Raw genomic sequence first — 25660 nt, forward strand, 5'->3', positions numbered from 1 at the left:
TTGACAAATTGTAAACAGCAGTTCTCTTACTATAGTAATTCTAAAAATCATAAACAATAATTTTTAGGGTAATTTGACTCTTTGTGTACCTTCTGGCAGAAACCCAATAGCATAATTTATATATTTTATATTTATATTTTCATGTTGCCTACATTATTTATTGACATTGAAAATTGGTGCATTATATCTAAAATGTTCACTAATAAATTTTTATTATCGGTGGGCCTTTTTTTCTTTTTCAGAAAGGGGTCAACTGGGATCTAGTGCTCACAGTGACAGTGAGCGCCAAATACGGGGCCGCGGGGAGGGCCAGTCAGGAGGGGGGAACCCTACAGCCAGGGGGCCGGGTCATGCCACCAACGCGTGATGCCGCAGTTGGCACTAATCTGATCTATGGGTGGGAACGCGTCATGGGAGGGGTCATCGTACATCGTCCATCGTCCTCTTATGTGAAACAGGAATGTTGCACACACAACAACAACATGTCTATTTGCATGTTACGCTAGGTACAATTGAACTAATTTTACAGCTTTGTCGTACTACGGGCAAACCTCTACAGAATTTACCAATAACAAGTTGAGCATGGTAGGAAAAAAGCATGTTATGATTCTCTCTTTTAGTGTTGTAGACACCTTGGTGAACGTTTCTTTATCAGTAAAATGTCTGTTCATCACAATTCGTGTAATGTTCCAAAAGTGAGCCATCGCATGTGGCCGCTGTTTGAAGTTATACATGTTGTTGTTTTTCAAAGCCATGATGTGGCATGCATGAAAAAGCTTAATTGTGGAATGCACATTCATATATCGATGTGTTTTTCATCCCTTTATTTTTACGAGACCGTTTGGAAAGAAAAACATGGAATTCTTTTCTTTTGGCCTTTTTGTATTAGATGAATGCACATGTATAATTGGAGACGAGAGAAAACAACAAACGTCATCAAGATTTAGAACATTTTTATTTAAATGTGTCTGAGAATTTTCTGTTTATTTTATGAAAAGTGGTGTACTGGAACATCAGGTAAAGTTTAATTTTTGTATAAAGCTTCAATTCGGAGCTAAGGAATTCAATCAATGTTTTAACTTTTTCTTGACAACAAAGTGTTACGGCTGTGCATCTGTGAATATTAGGTTAATTAATTTAAACCATTTATGAGTAGCACAAGATATATATGAGAATTTTTTTTTTCAGTATTGCACTTCTAAAAAAAATGAACATTTTACTTACTATGTCTTTTTTTCACCATGAATTGTTAGCAAATATCGATGAAATATTGGGAGCTTGTCGTAATTAAAATGGGGAAAGAAGCAATGTTGGCTCTGAAAGAAACGGATTACATCAGACATCTTTTGTTTAGGTTAATAAATTTAAGCTTTTTGAACACTTTGGAAACTCTTGGCACAGTTTGTTTTTACCAGTTGTGAACTAACGACGGTGGTGTTCTATAAATGAAGATGATCTGATTGGATCTTGCTTCAAGTGAGCAAAATCCACTAGGATGGTGAAGCCTTTAGGAAAAATTCACTTTTTTTTAACATCGTTAAAATGGCAAAGCGTTACCCCTAAGCACTTATCAGCAGTGAGTTGTAGAGTCCATCAGTTTGGACGTGGGAGCAAAATGCACCAACATTGGGAACAAAGCTGTTCCGTGTATTCTAAGTTGGCACATAGCCAGGGTTGGAAGAATCGTAAACCCTTGCATCATATGATAGTTTCTGCACCGCACCACACAGTACGGCTGAGCAGATTTATTTTAATTGAAGATTAGCTGTGGTTCTCAGCTAGTGACTCCTGTCATCTGTAAACTGTAATGTCTGATGGGCACAATTGACAAATGTTTGGCATGATCATTTAAAAATACATTTTTAAATTTGCTTTATTTAGTCCTGTGATAATGAAAATATATTTGCTATAGCACTGATTGCATTGTGTTAATTGTTTTGGTTCAGTAATGTCAAATAGCCAATGGATTATTGATTAATAAATATACTCTAGTAGTGTCTTCCAACAAAATGTAATACCAGAAAAAATATTCTTCAGAAAAAATTCTGAACATCCTTGATTGGATTTCTTAATTCCATAAAGAGCAAAAAAATGTCCTGAAAATTAATTGAAAGCTTGTGTCAAATTGTGCTAAACATATTTTTAGAGTTGCTTTAAAGTAAAAAAAATTAAATTAAAACTTTCCACCATCTAATTGGCTTCCATTTTGAATAGATGTTTTAAAAAATAATAAAAAATTACTCAAAGGGTAAAACAGGAATACATTTTACATGCCTGTATTCCTGCCTGTGGAATGATAGCACATTAGTTGTGTGTAATATCTGGAGACCTGTGTTGCTTTTATCTACATCATTGTATTTAATGTCCCAAGTTTGTTTGCAGTGCCCATCAGACTTTAGTGAACCATCCTGCCTGTCATTGTGTTGATATTCTTTGAGAACAGAATTACCAAGTATAGGAATGTGCACTGTCAAATTGCTATTTTGAGTTTCTGGCTGATATTATCCATTCAAGAATTTCAATATTATGAGTATTAAATATTTTTAAACAAGCCTGTATTGTTTTGTATATGTCAATTTTGTATATAATTATACATATATATATATATGTTTGTTTTTTTATTATATATTTTTGGCAATACAGGCTTTGTTATTTTTTAGGTGTAATATATATATATACATACATATATAATATAGCTTTGTATAGTTGTTCTGATAGAATAACTATTTTTAAATAAATCTGGTTATGTAGTGGTTAAAGTATTTTTCAGTGAATAGAAGTGTATGGAAATGTTTTCACCTCAAGGATTTGATGGTATCTGGATTTGAGTAGTTACGAATGCAAGGTAAAGATCAAACGGGCTATTCGTCATAATAGGCCGTGATAGGATAGGTATTTATATTGGAAAATTCCATCTGAAAATGGCAAAAACATTTACAACAGAAAATGCTGCAAGAAGCTAGTATTAACCGAGGAAACATTTAGTTTAGACATGCAAAAGTTTGAGATCATTGAAAAGGGGTTAGTCCATGGGTTACAGCTATAGATGATAGTTTTACCTCTGCATTAAAGCTAATTGACTTCCTGGTAAGACACTACTGCTAATCTGGGACTTGTATTTTTGACACAATAAGACACCTGCTTCCTACTCTAGTTGTTTTATTGCATACACTTTGTGGGATTGAGGGGAGGAATTGTAAAGTGTGGGATTGAGGGGAGGAATTGTAAAGTGTGGGATTGAGGGGAGGAATTGTAAAGTGTGGGATTGAGGGGAGGAATTGTAAAGTGGGGGATTGAGGGGAGGAATTGTAAAGTGGGGGATTGAGGGGAGGAATTGTAAGGATGAAAGAACTTTAAAAAAAAAGAAGAAGAAATCCTGCTCATTTAATGTGATGATGTTAATCTGTTGTTAATATTTAAAAGTTTTACTGACACCATTTCATACATTTTACTACTTTTTAAAAAGCAAGTCTGAATACTATCTGTGACTTTAATTCAAATCTGTTAATCCATAAAAATTTAGGGAAAAGCACCATTTAAACAATATTTTAAAAGTTACCAGACTGCTGTAACAGAATGATTGTGTAATATGATAATTTAATTTTTAAGAAATATGCTCATATATTATAGGCTAATTAACTACGGGTATGCCTAGACTCTATAGACTAACTGAGGGTATGCCTAGGCACTAAGGACTAATTAATGGAGGGTATGCCTAGGCACTATAGACTAATTAACTGAGGGTATACCTAGGCACTATGGACTAATTAACGGAGGGTATGCCTAGACACTTCTAGACTAATTAACTGAGGGTATGTCTAAACGCTGTGGACTAATTAACTGAGGGGTATGCCTAGGTACTATGGACTAATTAACTGAGGGTATGCCTTGGCACTATGGACTAATTAACTGAGGGTATGCCTAGGTACAGTAGTCTAATTAATGGATGGTATGCCTAGATGCTATGGACTAATTACCTGAGGGTATGCCTAGATGCTATGGACTAATTAACTGAGGGTATGCCTAGGCACAGTAGACTAATTAACGGAGGGTATGCCTAGACGCTATGGACTAATTAACTGAGGGTATGCCTAGGCACTGGACTAATTAATGGAGGGTATGCCTAGGCACTATGGACTAATTAATGAAGCGTATGCCTAGGCACTATGGACTAATTAATGGAGGGTATGCCTAGGAACTATAGACTAATTAACTGAGGGTATGTCTAAACGCTATGGACTAATTACCTGAGGGTATGCCTAGATGCTATGGACTAATTAACTGAGGGTATGCCTAGGCACAGTAGACTAATTAACGGAGGGTATGCCTAGACGCTATGGACTAATTAACTGAGGGTATGCCTAGGCACTATGGACTAATTAATGGAGGGTATGCCTAGGCACTATAGACTAATTAACGGAGGTATGCCTAGGCACTATGGACTAATTAATGAAGGGTATGCCTAGGCACTATGGACTAATTAATGGAGGGTATGCCTAGGCACTATGGACTAATTAATGGAGGGTATGCCTAGTCACTATAGACTAATTAACGGAGGTATGCCTAGGCACTATGGACTAATTAATGAAGGGTATGCCTAGGCACTATGGACTAATTAATGGAGGGTATGCCTAGGAACTATAGACTAATTAACTGAGGGTATGTCTAAACGCTATGGACTAATTAACTGAGAGTATGCCTAGGCACAGTAGACTAATTAACGGAGGGTATGCCTAGATGCTATGGACTAATTAACTGAGGGTATGCCTAGGCACTATGGACTAATTAATGGAGGGTATGCCTAGGCACTATAGACTAATTAACGGAGGTATGCCTAGGCACTATGGACTAATTAATGAAGGGTATGCCTAGGCACTATGGACTAATTAATGGAGGGTATGCCTAGGAACTATGGACTAATTAACTGAGGGTATGCCTAGGCACAGTAGACTAATTAACTGAGGGTATGCCTAGGCACAGTAGACTAATTAACGGAGGGTATGTCTGACGCTATGGACTAATTAACTGAGGGTATGCCTAGGCACAGTAGACTAATTAACGGAGGGTATGCCTAGCCGCTATGGACTAATTAACTGAGGGTATGCCTAGGCACAGTAGACTAATTAACGGAGGGTATGCCTAGACGCTATGGACTAATTAACTGAGGGTATGTCTAAACGCTATGGACTAATTAATTGAGGGTATGCCTAGGCACAGTAGACTAATTAACTGAGGGTATGCCTAGACGCTATGGACTAATTAACTGAGAGTATGCCTAGGCACAGTAGACTAATTAACTGAGGGTATGCCTAGACACTATGGACTAATTAACTGAGGGTATGCCTAGGCACAGTAGACTAATTAACTGAGGGTATGCCTAGGCACAGTAGACTAATTAACTGAGGGTATGCCTAGGCACAGTAGACTAATTAACTGAGGGTATGCCTAGACACTATGGACTAATTAACTGAGGGTGTAATGATGAGAACCAACTTGTTGATTGAAGATCGATAGAACGTTCATTTGAGAGAATGTGGAGTGTTAATGGATTTTGACTTTGGATGTTAGCCGTGTGTTATAAGACCAACTGCTTTTTAAGATGGGAAGATTGGTGGTGATGATTGAAGGGTTAGAAATTTAAAATTCTTGAATGGATAAGCTATGTATTGAGAGTTTGAAAATATACTTTTTAAAGCATTTCTATAGTATTCTTAATCGACTGATGACTGCTATGGTGTAAAGTTGAAAGAACATTCCATGTTTTATTTTTTTATCAGTATCAAATCACTTTAATAATAAAATGAAATAAGCACAATTGAAATTGATTGCTTTAGTGTTTTAGTTAACCTGAAACTATGGGATGCATAAGTAACTGAAAGCTTAGCTAAGTTTTATTTGGAAAAGATTGTTAAATTTATTTTAAACCAGTTTTATTAAGTTATTTGAGAAATAACTAAAAGATGAATGATATCTAACATGTAGTATTCTCTATTTGAACAAAAATATCTGACTAACATCAATACCAACAAACTTATTCTTCAGAAGAAATTTGTATTGTAAGTTCATAGTGGTTGGAGAAAGAAAATTTGTTCTGCATTATTTCAAATCCACATTAAAAAGAAAAATTGAAGTCATTTTAGTTTCTATTATTTTAATTTAATTTGATTTTGAATTGAATTCAGAATAAGAGAATCTCAATTCATTAGTCCGAAAGGTTTCAGCCAGAACTTAGCTGTTTGCCAGTGTTCTCAAAGAATTGGTGCAGAAGAATGCATTTAAGATGCCATCTTGTTTTCAAGACGTGTGATAATAAAAATACCCTTTGTCTGTGATTATTTTGGGGGAATGTATAGATATGTATATGTGACTTGGTTGTGTATTTTTAGGGATATTAGATTTTTATTTTTTTTATTATTTATTAATATTATGATTATTTGTTTTTGTACTGCTTCGAGAGGAATTTTAATTAAGAGTAAACCACAAGATGTTAATGTGGTTTTATTGTTATAGAAACCACTCTATCAAGTGTTCCGTGGCCACCTTGTAATGTCAAACATGTATGTTCAAACGGGATTGATTTGTAATGTTCATCTCATTGTGTACAGTGAAGTGACCTTTTAAATTGCATGTATGTAGTGTCAAATAAATTCTGTAAAATGGCAACATTGTTATTAATTTCTTTAAAAAGTGTTAGTAAGAGTAGCCATAGCCATGTTGTGGTTGAGCGGTATCAGTAAGAGTAGCCATGTTGTGGTTGAGCGGTATCGGTAAGAGTAGCCATGTTGTGGTTGAGCGGTATCGGTAAGAGTAGCCATGTTGTGGTTGAGCGGTATCGGTAAGAGTAGCCATGTTGTGGTTGAGCGGTATCGGTAAGAGTAGCCATGTTGTGGTTGAGCGGTATCGGTAAGAGTAGCCATGTTGTGGTTGAGCGGTATCGGTAAGAGTAGCCATGTTGTGGTTGAGCGGTATTTAGGTAAGTGCAGTGGGTTGTAGGATTAGTCACTAGTCATTAGGATTCTGCTCCCCCCCCCCCCCCCCCCCCCCCCCCCCCCCTTCCAAGACTGGTACATTGCAGGCCATTGTCTTGACTATGGGACAGCGCATATTGATGTTTATGTTCTGGATTTTGACAATCTGCAGTTAGTCTTGGTACCATATGTAACCAGTAGTGTCCACTCAAGATGCATATGTAACCAGTAGTGTTCACTCAAGATGCATATGTAACCAGTAGTGTTCACTCAAGATGCATATGTAACCAATAGTGTCCACTCAAGATGCATATGTAACCAGTAGTGTCCACTCAAGATGCATATGTAACCAGTAGTGTCCACTCAAGATTCATATGTAACCAGTAGTGTCCACTCAAGATTCATATGTAACCAGTAGTGTCCACTCGAGATGCATATGTAACCAGTAGTGTCCACTCGAGATGCATATGTAACCAGTAGTGTCCACTCGAGATGCATATGTAACCAGTAGTGTCCACTCAAGATTCATATGTAACCAGTAGTGTCCACTCAAGATTCATATGTAACCAGTAGTGTCCACTCAAGATGCATATGTAACCAGTAGTGTCCACTCGAGATATGTAACCAGTAGTGTCCACTCAAGATGCATATGTACTCAGATGCATATGTAACAGTAGTGTCCACTCAAGATGCATATGTAACCAGTAGTGTTCACTCAAGATGCATATGTAACCAGTAGTGTCCACTCGAGATGCACTCAAGATATGTAACCAGTAGTGTCCACTCAAGATGCATATGTAACCAGATGCATAGTGTCCACTCAAGATGCATATGTAACCAGTAGTGTCCACTCAAGATGCATATGTAACCAGTAGTGTCCACTCAAGATGCATATGTAACCAGTAGTGTTCCACTCAAGATGCATATGTAACCAGTAGTGTCCACTCAAGATGTAACCATAGTGTAACCATATGTAGTGTGTCCACTCAAGATGCATATGTAACCAGTAGTGTCCACTCAAGATGCATATGTAACCAATAGTGTCCACTCAAGATGCATGTAACCAGTAGTGTCCACTCATATGTAACCAGTAGTGTCCAAGATGCATATGTAACCAGTAGTGTCCACTCAAGATGCATATGTAACCAGTAGTGTCCACTCAAGATGCATATGTAACCAGTAGTGTCCACTCAAGATGCATATGTAACCAGTAGTGTCCACTCGAGATGCATATGTAACCAGTAGTGTCCACTCAAGATGCATATGTAACCAGTAGTGTCCACTCAATATCCATATGTAACCAGTAGTGTCCACTCAAGATCCATATGTAACCAGTAGTGTCCACTCAAGATGCATATGTAACCAGTAGTGTCCACTCGAGATGCATATGTAACCAGTAGTGTCCACTCAAGATGCATATGTAACCAGTAGTGTCCACTCAAGATGCATATGTAACCAGTAGTGTCCACTCAAGATGCATATGTAACCAGTAGTGTCCACTCAAGATTCATATGTAACCAGTAGTGTCCACTCAAGATGCATATGTAACCAGTAGTGTCCACTCAAGATTCATATGTAACCAACAGTGTCCACTCAAGATGCATATGTAACCAGTAGTGTCCACTCAAGATTCATATGTAACCAGACAGTCCAAGGAATTTATTGTGCTACATGGTTTAATTTGTCAAATCACCATAGTGTGCATATTAGCTTGCGTTGTTGAAATGCTTACAGAAAAAAAAGATATAGATTTTAATTATGAAGGATTCATGTCTCCCATGCTGAAGTTTGATACCAAATAATTGTAAGTATAAAATGTGCTAAGGTGTTCTTAAAGATTGTCTGCCTGCCCCCCCCCCCCCCCCCCCCCCCCAATGTGGCAGCTGGTGTCTCATATTGGTAGACACCTAGCAGTTATGATTACAAAATGCTGCAATGTCATTGCTGTCTTATACACCATCTTTGATGGGTCGTATTGTGGTATGATGTCGTCCTTCCATCTCTAAAACGTTTCCTTTCTTACCAATTCATTTAGGATACATCAAGCCTTGCATGCAAGTACAACTTGGGATGGCAGTGTGTTGCAAACTAGGTCACCATCCCTTACCGAAATGACATATTTTTCACTTATAAATGAAGTGTAAGTCATCAATACTTGATTCACTGATATTTTACAAAAACACTGAATAAGAAGTATAAGTGATTAACTGATGTTTACAAACATTAAGTGAAATATAAGTGATTCACTGATTTTTTTTTTTAAATGCTGTACAAGTGAATTATAAGTGATTCGCTGATATTTAACAGATACTGCTGTATAAGTGAAATATAAGTGAATATCTATCAAAGGCAGAGGCCAAATTTCAATATTCTCAGGTAATTGCTGTATTAATGCCACTGCAAGCCTTTCATGCAAGTACAATATGGTATGGCAGTGTGTTGCAAACCACAACTAAGTCACCACATGACCTATGTATCATGCATTACTGCACACTGAAAGCCTTGTCTGGGGCATAACTTCCTTGTTAATTCATAAAACACCTTCAATAATTTGTGTGCTGCTAAACTCCTGAAAGGCATTTCATGTACCACACGGTACTCGAGGTTTTTGTATCGCCTTCTCTCCCCTCCTTTCTTCATTTTACCAGTTATCAATGGTACATTCTTGTAATATTTTTTGTGTTGGATGTTAAATGAATATCAGTGGGTGTAAAGAGTAATTGGTGGCAGTGAAACACATTCTGAATCCTGCCCAAGTATCCCAGAGCCCAAAAGCAGCCTGTCAAATTATTTTACCAATCTTTGTTATTTACTAGATTGATATTATATCCTATCCCAACTGAGAAAGTGCATAAAGTTTCTGTGCTGTAATTGTAGGACAGCAATGTGTCATCTCACATTCCAGACTAGAGCCCTGTTCCATGAATCGTGCTTTCCTGTCTGTGGGAAAGTGCATATAAAAGATCCCTAGCTGCATTAGGAAACATGTAGGGAGTTTCAGAGTCATAATTACCAAATGTTTGACATCCAATAGTCGCTGATTAATTAATCAATGTGCTTTAGTTGTGTCGTTAAGCAAAACTGGTAACTGAAACGTTACTTGAATAAAACCTTTATGGTTGATTTGTGGAACGGGGCCCAGGTAACTGAAACGTTACTTGAATAAAACCTATATGGTTGATTTGTGGAACGGGGCCCAGGTAACTGAAACGTTACTTGAATAAAACCTTTATGGTTGATTTGTGGAACGAATAATACTCTTCTTCAATAGTAGTATTCATTCATTTAAATTTGATTATCTCGTTCCAGCCATTGCACCACAACTGGTCAAAGGCTGTAGTATGTGCTTTCCTGTTTGTGGGAAAGTGCACATAAAAGATCCTTTTTTCTGATAACTACAAGTCGGCATTACCAAAATGTTTGACATCCAATAGCAGATGATTAATAAATCATTGTGCTTCAGTGGTGGTGTTAAACAAATCAATATTTTTTTTATCTATCCAGTTGAGGTTCAAGCATTCTGCCCTTGACACAAAGTCCTCTGTCTAGGCTGTCTGTCCAGGGCCCATTCCAGAAGGCGATCTTAGCCCTAAGATCACCTCAAGTACAAAATTACAGTATTCACTTAGGGTGATCTTAGCGCTAAGATCATATTGTGAAATGGAGGTCAGGACAGTGGGTTGGTGCTTAGTGAGAGAGAAGTTTATGTACCGGCAGTGACGTACACCTACCTACTGAGTTAATAAATCTTGTTCTGCCAAACCCAGTACCTACTAGCCTCGAGTCGAATTGCGTGAGAAGTGTGCCAATGAGGCGTCCTCACAAGCGTTGAGACGTTGGAACAACCAGGCATAACAGCAAGGTCTGGGCCCAACTGACCAGTGAATGTTTACCTCATCATTACTGAGCATTATGTTCTGTCAGGCTTCATATACTTTACAATGAAGTTTGCTTTTGCAATCATTGGCATAAAATAATAATGTAACGTTATGAATGAATGACTGAATGTTTAATGACACCCCAGCACAAATACACATGGTGTCAAAGGTAATGACACAATTTCATTCTTTCTTTTTTTATTCCACTGCCCCTTACCTTTTACACCTTTGAATTCCATCTCATTTCTTCCCAATCTAGCAACTCCTCTTATCTTTCAACTTCTTTTGCTGTCCACCTCCACATCCCAGTCCTGGTCTCTCCAACCATGACATGTGCTTGTCTCTTGTGGCTATGTGCCACACAGTCATTCCCCATCAGCTTTTAGTCTGACCACTTCGGGGAGTGTTCAGTAGTTACTTCTGGCATTGTTAAGAGGCACTTGTAACCACCTACACCTACAACCGGCAGTTGTTAGTGCCGTGTCAGACCATCTTTATTAGCGGCAGAGGATGAAGAAGCCAGGTGGGTTCAGGGAAGTACACAGAGACTGCACCCGTAGAGGAAGGTGAGACAGGTAGATGATGGTGTACACAGCTCAGAAGAACGAATTAAAGGAAACTGACAGAAAGGGTTGAAACATTGAAATCGTGGGAGAAATTGGAAAGGTTTTTTTATATATGAGAATAGTAGGCAGAGGGTGATAGATGAGAAATATGAATGAAAGAGTGAGCCAGCTTTGACAGGATTTGAACCACTGTCATCAGCTTGATTGTCTAGCAGCTTATCTACTAGACCACAGTGTCGTTTTCCGTAAATTGCCAGGACCCAAACTCGAAATTCCATGTTTCACCAGGCCTGGAAAATGACATTTGCAAATTAGGTATCTTTCCAGAATTTTAATGACCTGTATGAACAGATGTCTGTGCTTGTAAAACTATTCTCAAATCTCTAATGAAAGAAAGAAAGAAATGTTTTATTTAACAACGCACTCAACACATTTTATTTACGGTTATATAGTGTCAGACATATGGTTAAGGACCACACAGATTTGGAGAGGAAACCCGCTGTCGCCACCACTACTATTTCCGATTAGCAGCAAAGGATCTTTTATTTGCGCTTCCCACAGGCAGGATAGCACAAACCATGGCCTTTGTTGAACCAGTTATGAATCACTGGTCGGTACAAGTGGTTTACACCTAACCATTGAGCCTTGCGCACTCTCTCAGGGTTTGGAGTCTGTATCTGGATTAAAAATCCCATGCCTCGACTGGGATCCGAACCCAGTACCTACCAGCCTGTAGACCGATGGCCTAACCACGCCGCCACCGAGGCCGGTTAAAAATCTCTAATGAAGTCACACACTCACAGTGTTTTACAAGTACTGGGCCAAGTCTATAATTTATTAATGGGTACCTGAATTTTCCAGCCAACCATACATTTAAATATATTTGTAGCTTTGAAACAGGTTTTTTTTCTTCTTTCTTTCTTCTCTAACACATTTAGTCATGATCACCGGCCTCTGTGGTGTTGTGGTTAAGCCATCGGACATAAGAATGGTAGGTACCGAGTTCGCAGCCTGGTACTGGCTCTCACGAACAGAGCGAGTTTTGATGACTCAATGGGTAGATGTAAGACCTCTGCACCCTCTTCTCTCACACTAACCACTAACAATTAACAAGTAATCCTCTGTCCTGGACAGACAGCGTGCTTGAACCTTAATTGGATATAAGCACAAAAATAAGTTGAAAAGTCCAGATCGCAGCATTCATGAATTACAAGAAAGAAAAGCTTGACGATAACATCCCAGTTTTATTTTCATTATTGACATTGGCAAAACAAAAGCATGTGATAAAAAGCAAGTGACAAAATATAACTAACAAATAAATGTAGAGCATTTAATTGCTGAGGTAAATAAACAATATTGGTTGTTCAATTTTTATTTTAAAAACAAACATGTGCACATATATGCATGTATATTGCCTAAGTTTACTACAGAATACTAAAGATTGTAAGACTAAAACTTTTGACAACTATTTGTACATGCTACCAAGCCTTTGTAAGACCACGTTTTACTTAAAATGTTCCTTTCACAGTATGTTGCTAAAATCCATTGTTTGCTAACTGAAAGTAAAAGGGAAGTCTACATCATATTATAAACCAGATTGATTTCATACTCGTCACAATTTAATATCGAACATTGCATCCTCACAAAAAGAAATTCAAATTTGACCCCATCCCCATTTTTTTCAGACAGTTTAGACAACCTACTGCATAAATTTTATAATAAATACCCAAATAGTACTCTACTGGTGAGCTATTGTCTTTGATCCATAAGTGATTGGTGTTAACAAAAACTGATGATTTCAACTGTTACCATTCAGAACCAGATCAACATTAGGCCAATGTACCGTACTGATGCTGTTTGGGTATTGTCCTATTACCTTTGTTTACTGTGATAATGTTCTAAAGGTACTACGGTAACAGTTACTATTCACATACATAATTATATGATCTAGACTTAGTTATTGTCTAGTCTTCTTAACGACATTTACCTAAAAAGTAGTTCCAACCACCCCTACCCCCCCCCCCCCAAAAAAAAAAGAAGAAGACCCCCCCACTCCTCATATCTTTGTTAAAATAAATTATAATATACTAAAATTAACATCAAGATTTCAGATGATGTTCAGTAATGCTCAATTCCATGTGTATGTCCTTTAATATTTGTTAATTTATAGTCATTTCATAGTATTGAGTACACTTTGCTACAGATAACAGCTGTTATCCATGTCGTTTACATCTAAGCTTACAGTACATGTATTTATCACCTCCATGAGATGCACAGAATATCCACTTTTCACTGTAATCATTTTAACAATAATCCCAGAGAAACATCTCACAATGGAAGACCTGTACAGTTCATTATTACAACACATGTAGTGTAGTGAGATAGCTATTACTACACATGTAGTGATACAGCTATTACTACACATGCAGTGATACAGCTATTACAACACACGTAGTGATACTGCTATTATAACACATGTAGTGATACAGCTATTACTACACATGCAGTGATACAGCTATTATAACACATGTAGTGATACAGCTATTACTACACATGCAAGTGATACAGCTATTACCATACTACACATGTAGTGATACTGCTATTACAACACATGTAGTGATACAACTATTACTACACATAGTGATACAGCTATTACTACGCATGCAGTGATACAGCTATTACTACACATGCAGTGATACATCTATTACTACACATGCAGTGATACAGCTATTACTACACATGCAGTGATACAGCTATTACTACACATGCAGTGATACAGCTATTGCAACACATGCAGTGATACAGCTATTACTACACATGCAGTGATACAGCTATTACTACACATGCAGTGATACAGCTATTACCATACTACACATGCAGTGATACAGCTATTACTACACATGCAGTAATACTGCTATTACAACACATGTTGTGATACAGCTATCATTAATTTGGTCACAGCAATGAATAAATGTGTGAACTGCATTCTGTTCCACAACTCTTATTGTAGTGGTAAACACAGTTAATGTTCTTACCGTCTCCAGGATTCCACTGCCGTTTTAGGATGAGGAAGTACAACAGTAATGTTTATATTTTTATCACTGCCAGTCTGCCATTGCTATCATCAAAACCAGATTTTTCCTTATTACATAAGATTTATGAAAATCTGGAATTACAAAACTGAAAACTGTATTAACACTATGATGACCTGTTACTATATACAAATAACTGGCATAATAAACATCAAACTTTGTCTTGCATAAGTGAAACATTATTGTATTTGCAATGACATGCAACATAGACACACAACCAATGTACAGACAATGTGGAACAGACTATATATGGTACAGTGCACCTGACAGATGTGCTTACAGCTGCCAGCTGTAATCATGCAGTCACCACAATCAATTTCAGGTCATCTCTTCCAAACTGTAATTTTCATCTATAAAAGACAACTTATTCATGTTTACTATGCCTGTTATTTGTGTATAGGGGTTATACTAAAGACAACTTGTTCGTGTTTACTATGCCCGTTATTTGTGTATAGGGGTTATACTAAAGACAACTTGTTCGTGTTTACTATGCCCGTTATGTGTGTATAGGGGTTATAATAAAGACAACTTGTTCGTGTTTACTATGCCCGTTATGTGTGTATAGGGGTTATACTAAAGACAACTTGTTCGTGTTTACTATGCCCGTTGTGTGTGTATAGGGGTTATAATAAAGACAACTTGTTCGTGTTTACTATGCCCGTTATGTGTGTATAGGGGTTATACTAAAGACAACTTGTTCGTGTTTACTATGCCCGTTGTGTGTGTATAGGGGTTATACTAAAGACAACTTGTTCGTGTTTACTATGCCCGTTGTGTGTGTATAGGGGTTATAATAAAGACAACTTGTTCGTGTTTACTATGCCCGTTATGTGTGTATAGGGGTTATACTAAAGACAACTTATTCGTGTTTACTATGCCCGTTATGTGTGTATAGGGGTTATACTAAAGACAACTTATTCGTGTTTACTATGCCCGTTATGTGTGTATAGGGGTTATACTAAAGACAACTTGTTCGTGTTTACTATGCCCGTTATGTGTGTATAGGGGTTATACTAAAGACAACTTATTCGTGTTTACTATGCCCGTTATGTGTGTATAGGGGTTATAATAAAGACAACTTATTCCTGTTTACTATGCCCGTTAATTGTGTATAGGGGTTATACTAATGCTAATTCAACTTTCAAGTGTTCATTTCAGGGATTTTCATCGATCAAATGTAATAAGCAAAAACATGGTTGTATATAATTATGATTAGGACTTTAGTTACAACTCGCCACACAAGGACACAACCCCAGCTAACACAACTGTATTTGGTCATTTTCTGTTCTCTCTGCAGCCGCACTTTCCTCCCTCATTGTACACACCAATTGCCAAAAGGATTTAAGTTACTTGCATCATCATTACTTACTCCAACCAGTTTACTGCAGAATTATGAGTGGTCGTCCAACCAGACAACTGATAGCCTTAAGGCATTGTCTGTAGTGATCTCTGTGACCAATTTCATCAGTAGTCATTTCCAACAAGACTGTTAGTGATTGTTTCCTGTTGCTACAATGAACTGCCAATAATCGCAGTGACAGTCTTGGTTTGTCATTACCAGGCAAACCAGCTACAATGAACGGCCATTAATCACAGTGACAGTCTTGGTTTATCATTACCAGTTACTGGCAAACCAGCTACAATGAACTGCCAATAATCGCAGTGACAGTCTTGGTTTGTCATTACCAGTTACTGGCAAACCAGCTCCAATGAACGGCCATTAATTGCAGTGACAGTCTTGGTTTGTCATTACCAGTTACTGGCAAACCAGCTACAATGAACGGCCATTAATCGCAGTGACAGTCTTGGTTTGTCATTACCAGTTACTGGCAAACCAGCTACAATGAACGGACATCAATCGCAGTGACAGTCTTGGTTTGTCATTACCAATTACTGGCAAACCAGCTGCAGTGAACTTATAGCACCATACACTGAAATCTACAATACAATTCTATTTGAAAGAAGAGATTTTAATTTCCAGACATATGTTTACTCCATCCATATCTTGTACCCAATGGATTTCTCATTGCCTCTATAATTTTCTCTTATTAAAGTTTATGTCAGATGCTTGCACAATTTACCTTTATTGAGACATTTTGAACTAATATAGTTTTATCATCTAATGAAGCTGTAACTGTCTTCGTACATTGTAGTTCACCACTTCATGAACCATTCTTCCAGTTTGTCATCTATACATTTTGAACTAATATAGTTTTATCATCTGATAAAGCTGTAACTGTCTTCGTACATTGTAGTTCACCACTTCATGAACCATTCTTCCAGTTTGTCATCTATACATTTTGAACTAATATAGTTTTATCATCTGATAAAGCTGTAACTGTCTTCGTACATTGTAGTTCACCACTTCATGAACCATTCTTCCAGTTTGTCATCTATACATTTTGAACTAATATAGTTTTATCATCTAATGAAGCTGTAACTGTCTTCGTACATTGTAGTTCACCACTTCATGAACCATTCTTCCAGTTTGTCATCTATACATTTTGAACTAATATAGTTTTATCATCTATATGAACTGTCTGTACATTGTAGTTCTGTCTTCTTCCAGTACATTGTATAGTTTTATCACCACTTCTTCGTACCATGAACCATTCTTCCAGTTTGTCATCTATACATTTTTACTGCATTCATAATTTACTGTCTACGGATCACATCCAAGTTGATCGACTCTAGAAAACCCGGACATGTAGCTGACAGACTAGCGTAACTTCTGATACTTAACTCTTTCAGCACCAGGATTATTCACAATACTGAGCATTTGTTGAGCCGAAAGTGGTTCCCAGGGCCGAAAGTGGTTCACAGGGCTCTAAGTGGTTCACAGGGCTGAAAGGGCAGTGTTGTTACTACATCTTTCTTTATTGCATACAGTTCGTACAATAATGGATCTTCCATGCATCCAATTTTACTAGTATATGTTAACATGGTTCTTTCCAGCATTCAAAATAAAGTTCTTCTAAAGCATTCTTTACCGCAAATTCAGCATTGTTTAACACAAGATTATTTACTGTTGAGGCATTTCACTGTCAACTGAAGCATTCTTTATGACAAATGCAACAAGATTGTTTGGGTGTGTCTGTTTTGGCATGAATAGTGACCATCTATTAAAACACTGTGACAGCATCTATAACTGAAAGACTGTTGATCGGTCTCCACTGCACGATTATTTCTGCTTTCCTTTCGTCAAAGATCACCTTTTTGTCTGGATCCATTGAGTTCTGTTAACCAATGTCAAAAGTATTACATAACCAATGTTCACAGCAACTGCACAAAAGTTACCAACCATAGGTGGATCGAAGATTTTTGTAATAGGAGGCAAACCGTAACATGAATGTAATGTAGTTCATTGGTATTGATAAACTAAACACTCCTCACCTGATACAAAGTGAAAGTAATAACTGGACCAAAACCAGGATGCCCTTGCCTAAATCTGTGCCTTCCAACATATCAAGATCAAAGCACAATCATCCCGACAACTAACACAACTTCTACTACAGTGGTTGTGTCTGCCATTATTTTAGAGTCTGCTGCTTGTTTTTTTTGTGTCTGCTGCTCTATTTGTCTGCAGCTGTTTTTGTGTGTCTGCAGCTGGGGTTTTTTGTCTGCTGTTGCAGATTTTTACTTCTGTCTGCTGCTTTTTATTTTTGTTTGTTTGCAGCGGATGTTTGTCTGCAGTTTCATTTTTGTTTGCAGATGTTTTTTGTCCACTATGGCAGCTGCTTTTTGTGTCTGCTGCTTTTTTATTTTAGTGTTTGCAGCTTTATTTGTGTCTTCTGTTTTATTGTTGTGTCTGCAGCATGTTGCTGGTGCCTGGATTGTTGTGGTTACGATCGTGTTCATTTAGAGACAACCGTGTTCATTTGGTGACAACCGTGTTCATTTGGAGACAACTGTGTTCATTTGGAGCTTGGTTCTGCACCAACAGCAACACCGTGGCCACTGCGACCACAAGTCATGTTCGTAACTTCCTTCCATTCATTGGTGTCCGGGTTGTAGCATTCCACCGATGACAGAAAGTCCGTCCCGTCGTACCCTCCTGAGGACAAAAAATAGTATAAAAATCTTGTTAGCGTAATCTTAGACAAAACAAGATTAATAACTAGCAGATGGTTTAAAGTAACCTACCTCTTTTATAAATAACCAAATGATGGCCAAAAATGTTCACCTCTGTAACCAGAAGGAAAATGGACTAATGAAACAATTTTTTTGAAAAGAAATGAATGTTTATTTAATGATACCTAGACTCATTTTTAAACAACAGCTATTTGGTGTCTAACCAAAACATGTTTACTGTGGTACTTTGACACAACAGTCTGCTGTGGTACTTGTCTGCAGCTGCACCCTAATTTTCTATTAAAACATTGTCTGATCTTTCATATGCCAGTTACTGAGCAGTGGTTGGAACAGGAAAACATTTACTCCATCACACTTGCACAGCCCTTCTTTGAAAATATTTGCTTAAAAATTTCAACTGTCTTCATTGACAATAAGTTATATGAACACTACATAATGTCATATATACTTGTTAACCTTAGATCTTGGCATTAAAAAAAAAAAAAATATATATATATTACACATGTATGTATTATATTTTTAAAGTTTAAATATTGTTATGATGTATTAACATATTTAAAAAAAATAACTCTTTTATCCAAAATTGTTAAGAACATGAATAAGAAATTAAAAAAATTAATTAGTACATTTAGGGTATTTACAGCCTTATAGGTTACGTTACATCATCATTTGTGGTTTGTGTACCAAAGACAAATTTATATAAATCTTATAAATTAATATTCAGTTTTTACTATAATGTGGAACAGTGGTGTGGTACTTATTTAAAATCATTATAATGATGCAATAAACACTGTATTTCCATTAATCATAAGTAAAACCTCATTACGGACATCGTGTGAAATATACTGGAATTATACCCATTTCCGTGAGTAACTTTATGTCAAACAACATTTATTAATTGTATAAAAATAATCTCTTGAAGTGTACCCTTTTAACCAACATTTTACTGCATAAACATACAAAATTAACCAACACAAGTATGTTTATATAGCTAATTGGTCTTTTTGTTATGTTGCTGTGACGTGATTTTAACATGTATCACTGTCAACTCTGGACCAGAGTCTGGCACTTCAGATTCATCATAGTTGCATTATGTAATCTAGTGGGAAGACATTTTACAATTCAGAGGCGTTATGAGAACTAAATTGGATAGTTATATACATGGCAACACTGAATGGCAATACACAGCCTGTTGAATTAGCGGCAACACGCTTCGTAGCTATTACGATGATAACAAACACTATAATAACATGTCATTTTATAAACTCCATGTGCTCTTTTAACAATATAAATATCCCACAATTCTCACTTCGGCAAAGGTTAAACAGTCGGGACAATTTGGCCTGTTACATTCTCGGAAACTGAAAGTAGTTGACATTTTCCGAATGAGATAAAAAAGCAGAGTTACTTCCCTTATGTTATTTTGGCAAAAGGGGATAGATGTTTTTTATGCTTTAATACAAAAATGTCAGGAGAAATTGTCTCCCACGCAGGTGTAAGGAGATTTGATCAAATACCAGGAGACTCCCGTGGAATCTAAAAGGGTTGACAGGTCTGCTTCAAATATCATATATGTAACACTTTTTGTAAATAAATTATAAACAGATATTCCAAATATTATACCCTATAACACTATAAGAAAATTACATAAATACAGATTTTGCTAATTTTCCCCCGTCTCAATATAATATTACAACTTTCTTACCAATATAATATTACAACTTTCTTACCAATATAATATTACAACTGTCACAATATAATATTACACCTTTCTTACCAATATAATATTACAAATGCCCCAATATAATATTACAACTGTCACAATATAATATTACACCTTTCTTACCGATATAATATTACAACTTTCTTACCAATATATTATTACAACTGTCACAATATAATATTACAACTGTCACAATATAATATTACAACTTTCTTACCAATATATTACACCTTTCTTACCGATATAATATTACAACTTTCTTACCAATATAATATTACAACTGTCACAATATAACATAACTGTCACAATATAATATTACAACTTACTTACCACTATATTACACCTTTCTTACCAATATAATATTACAACTGTCACAATATAATATTACACCTTTCTTACCAATATAATATTAGACCTTTCTTACCAATATAATATTGCAACTGTCACAATATAATATTACACCTTTCTTACCAATATAATATTACAACTGTCACAATATAATATTACACTTCTTACTAATATAATATTAGACCTTTCTTACCAATATAATATTACAACTTTCTTACCAATATAATATTACAACTGTCACAATATAATATTACACCTTTCTTACCAATATAATATTAGACCTTTTTTACCAATATAATATTAGACCTTTTGTTACCAATATAATATTACACCTTTCTTACCAATATAATATTACAACTTTCTTACCAATATAATATTACAACTGTCACAATATAATATTACACCTTTCTTACCAATATAATATTTAAACTGTCACAATGTAATATTACACCTTTCTTACCAATATAATATTAGACCTTTCTTACCAATATAATATTAGACCTTTCTTACCAATATAATATTACAACTTTCTTACGAATATAATATTACAACTGTCACAATATAATATTACACCTTTCTTACCAATATAATATTACACCTTTCTTACCAATATAATATTAGACCTTTCTTACCAATATAATATTAGACCTTTCTTACCAATATAATATTACAACTTTCTTACGAATATAATATTACAACTGTCACAATATAATATAACACCTTTCTTACGAATATAATATTACACCTTTCTTACGAATATAATATTACAACTGCCCCAATATAATATTACAACTGTCACAATATAATATTACACCTTTCTTACCAATATAATATTACAACTGCCCCAATATAATATTACAACTGCCCCAATATAATATTACAACTGTCACAATATAATATTACACCTTTCTTACCAATATAATATTACAACTGTCACAATATAATATTACAACTTTCTTACCAATATATTACACCTTTCTTACCGATATAATATTACACCTTCTTACCAATATAATATTACAACTGTCACGATATAATATTACAACTGTCACAATATAATATTACAACTTTCTTACCAATATATTACACCTTTCTTACAGATATAATATTACAATGTCACAATATAATATTACACCTTTCTTACCAATATAATATTAGACCTTTCTTACAAATATAATATTGCAACTGTCACAATATAATATTACACCTTTCTTACCGATATAATATTACAACTGTCACAATATAACATTACACATTTCTTACCAATATAATATTAGACCTTTCTTACCAATATAATATTACACCTTTCTTACCAATATAATATTACAACTTTCTTACCAATATAATATTACAACTGTCACAATATAATATTACAACTGTCACAATATAATATTACAACTTTCTTACCAATATATTACACCTTTCTTACCGATATAATATTACAAGTGTCACAATATAATATTACACCTTTCTTACCAATATAATATTAGACCTTTCTTACAAACACAATATTGCAACTGTCACAATATAATAGTACACCTTTCTTACCAATATAATATTACAACTGTCACAATATAATATTACACCTTTCTTACCAATATAATATTAGACCTTTCTTACCAATATAATATTACACCTTTCTTACGAATATAATATTACAACTGTCACAATATAATATTACACCTTTCTTACCAATATAATATTACAACTGTCACAATATAATATTACACCTTTCTTACCAATATAATATTACACCTTTCTTACCAATATAATATTACACCTTTCTTACCAATATAATATTACAACTGCCCCAGTATAATATTACAACTGTCACTATATAATATTACACCTTTCTTACGAATATAATATTATAACTTTCACAATATAATATTACACCTGTCACAATATAATATTACACCTTTCTTACCAATATAATATTACAACCATCACAATATAATATTACAACTTTCTTACCAATATTACAACCATCACAATATAATATTACAACCATCACAATATAATATTACAACTTTCTTGCCAATATTACAACCATCACAATATAATATTACAACCATCACAATATAATATTACAACTGTCACAATATAATATTAAACCTTTCTTACCGATATAATATTAAACCTTTCTTACCGATATAATATTAGACCTTTTAACGATATAATATTATCACTTTCTTACCGAGTGCGTACAGCCTGTCGTTGATGACGGCCACACTGAGGGCGCTGCGCGGGCTGTTCATAGATGCCACAAACTCCCACGTGTCTCGCTCCACCGAATACCGCTCCACCGACCGCAGCTGATAGTTTGAGTCGTAGCCGCCCACAGCATACACATAGCAGTCCATCGCGATCACACCTGTAACACACACACAAAGTTAACTTAATCACATTCTTCAATTAAAAACCCAGAATTAACATGATTGTTAAAAAAAAAAATAACATTCAAAACACAATTCACCAAAACTTTAACAAAACCAAATTGTCTTTCACTTGAAAAATTGTTATTACCAATCTAAAAATATTGCTGAAACAAGTTAAAAAGTTTCCAAATATCAACAATTCAAACTGACATAACTACATAATTCCAAGGAAGGAATGTCTGATGCAAAGAAGAAAGGGAGAAATGTTTTTATTTATCAACATACTCAACATATTATTATTAATTGTGATATGGCATTGGACATGTGGTTAATGACCACACATACAATGCTGCCACCACTCTGCGGGTTACTCTTCGATCAGCAGGAAGGGATCTCTTATATTCATCATAGTACATTGGCTGGAACGCGAAACAGCCCAATAAACTGAATGATGGGAATTGATCTTAGATCAGTTGAGTGCTCTACCACTGGAACCCCCCAAATGGATTCATCCATCAATGGGGATCACTCCTACAACCTACTAGAGACATTCACCCAGGTTGTTTTAATGTGTCGTGTGAGCCATTCATCAATGGGGATCACTCCTACAACCTACTAGAGACATTCACCCAGGTTGTTTTAATGTGTCGTGTGAGCCATCCATCAATGGGGATCACTCCTACAACCTACTAGAGACATTCACCCAGGTTGTTTTAATGTGTCGTGTGATCCATCCATCAATGGAGATCACTCCTACAACCTACTAGAGACATTCACCCAGGTTGTTTTAATGTGTCGTGTGATCCATCCATCAATGGAGATCACTCCTACAACCTACTAGAGACATTCACCCAGGTTGTTTTAATGTGTCGTGTGATCCATCCATCAATGGAGATCACTCCTACAACCTACTAGAGACATTCACCCAGGTTGTTTTAATGTGTCGTGTGAGCCATCCATCAATGGGGATCACTCCTACAACCTACTAGAGACATTCACCCAGGTTGTTTTAATGTGTCGTGTGAGCCATCCATCAATGGGGATCACTCCTACAACCTACTAGAGACATTCACCCAGGTTGTTTTAATGTGTCATGTGAGCCATCCATCAATGGGGATCACTCCTACAACCTACTAGAGACATTCACCCAGGTTGTTTTAATGTGTCGTGTAAATGGCTCACAAATTTGGTTAAAACTCTACCTATGTAGATGAAGTTACAGGGATAAAAATGCTCCATATTTGAGCCCTAATTGAAATCAGTGCTACCCAAAAACTGTTCCTGCCATCCTTTGATAAATGTTAAAGTCCTTGGTAACTCGTTACTTTTTAAAACCCTGCAAAGTCTCTGCAAGCACCTGTTACTGGCTAGTCTAAGTAGTGACGTTAATATTAGTTGTGATACCTGAGCCGCTCCTTGTAGTGTTCATGGAGGCCACAGTCGTCCATTCGTCTCTCTCAGGCTCGTAGCGTTCCACGCTGCGAAGTCGGTTCTGACCGTCGTATCCACCCACTGCGAAGAGGAGGCGGTTAATAACCGCACAACCAACACCAATCCGGTTCGTATTCATCTGCGCTATCATTGTCCATGAGTCAAGTTCTGGGTCATATCTGGTCAAATTAATTCAAACATCAATGCTAATATTTTCTGAGTATTTATCCTTTGTAAAACGTTATGTACATGTAGTAGGGCCTCCATGAATATTGGACTCGAGTACGACCCAGACCCGAGTACCCGACACTTATACTAGATAAGGAGACTAAGGAATAAAATAAACTAGCATTATGCATCTTAATTCCAGAGCTGAACATGGATGTCAAATCATGCCAGATATAATACTGTATTCCACACATTCCACTTTGATTTCCCTTCATGTCTCATAGTCCTACAATGTAACCGGCGACACACATGTGGCATAATGACATAAAAAATAGAATTAAACGAGAGTGCTCTTCTTTGCACTGGTACTTGAGTCCTGTGAACGGACTTGAAACTTGCTACACTCGGCCTGTGACCGAGTACTCGTGAAGACACTAACATGTAGTAATAATAATTTTTGACTTTGTTAGTAACTGTAATTATTCAAAATTAAATCAAATCTCTGTATCTCCATGGATTTCCTCTCAAGATTACCTGTAAATATATGTTTTAGAAATGTCTGACATCCAATATCCAATGATTAATAAATCTAATACATCAGCGTACTCTGGTGGTGTCTTTAAAGAAAACAAGAGCTAACTTCATCTTACTACACATGACTACTGTAGACATGGGTGTACGACCCAGGGGGGGGGGGGGGGGGGGGGGGCGCAGGGAGGGCAATTGCGCCCCCCCCCCCCCCCCCCCCCCCCCAAATTCGGGCAAAACAGTGGGAAAACAGTAGGAAAAATTCGGGCAAATTTTATCTGGGTAAAATTTCAGGCAAATCAACCCCTCCAGCCCCCCTAAATCAAAGAGTCCCCCATACGCCCATGACTGTAGACATATCAGTTTATCATAAATGTGATACTTATTTAAAAATAAAAGTTGAAATGATCTTAAAAAGCTGAAATCTCTAAACTGTTCTAAACACTTTGTAACTGTAAGGGTCTTTTTCATCATTTAAGATCAAATAC

At 36.2% G+C, this 25660-nt stretch overlaps 2 protein-coding genes across 3 annotated transcripts in view; one reads left to right on the top strand and one right to left on the bottom strand.

Moving 5' to 3' along the window:
* LOC121374203 (transportin-1-like) overlaps positions 1-6660 on the top strand; it is a 46883-nt gene extending 40223 nt beyond the window's left edge. Inside the window, exon 22 of the mRNA XM_041501189.1 lies at positions 243-6660. The gene's annotated coding sequence lies outside the window, so the exon portion shown is untranslated. The remainder of the gene's footprint in view (positions 1-242) is intronic.
* Positions 6661-17139: 10479 nt separating this feature from the next.
* Positions 17140-25660, bottom strand: part of LOC121374207 (kelch-like ECH-associated protein 1) — a 45208-nt gene continuing 36687 nt past the window's right edge. For both annotated transcript variants that reach the window (XM_041501196.1, XM_041501195.1), the window contains exons 3-5: positions 24450-24655; positions 22865-23041; positions 17140-18558 (exon numbers count right to left, since the gene is read on the bottom strand). In XM_041501196.1, coding sequence (XP_041357130.1) covers positions 18419-18558; positions 22865-23041; positions 24450-24655 — 523 coding nt within the window. In that variant the 3' untranslated portion in view covers positions 17140-18418. The remainder of the gene's footprint in view (positions 18559-22864; positions 23042-24449; positions 24656-25660) is intronic.

Source organism: Gigantopelta aegis, chromosome 6, assembly GCF_016097555.1.
Source record: "Gigantopelta aegis isolate Gae_Host chromosome 6, Gae_host_genome, whole genome shotgun sequence".
NCBI lineage: Eukaryota > Metazoa > Mollusca > Gastropoda > Neomphalida > Peltospiridae > Gigantopelta > Gigantopelta aegis.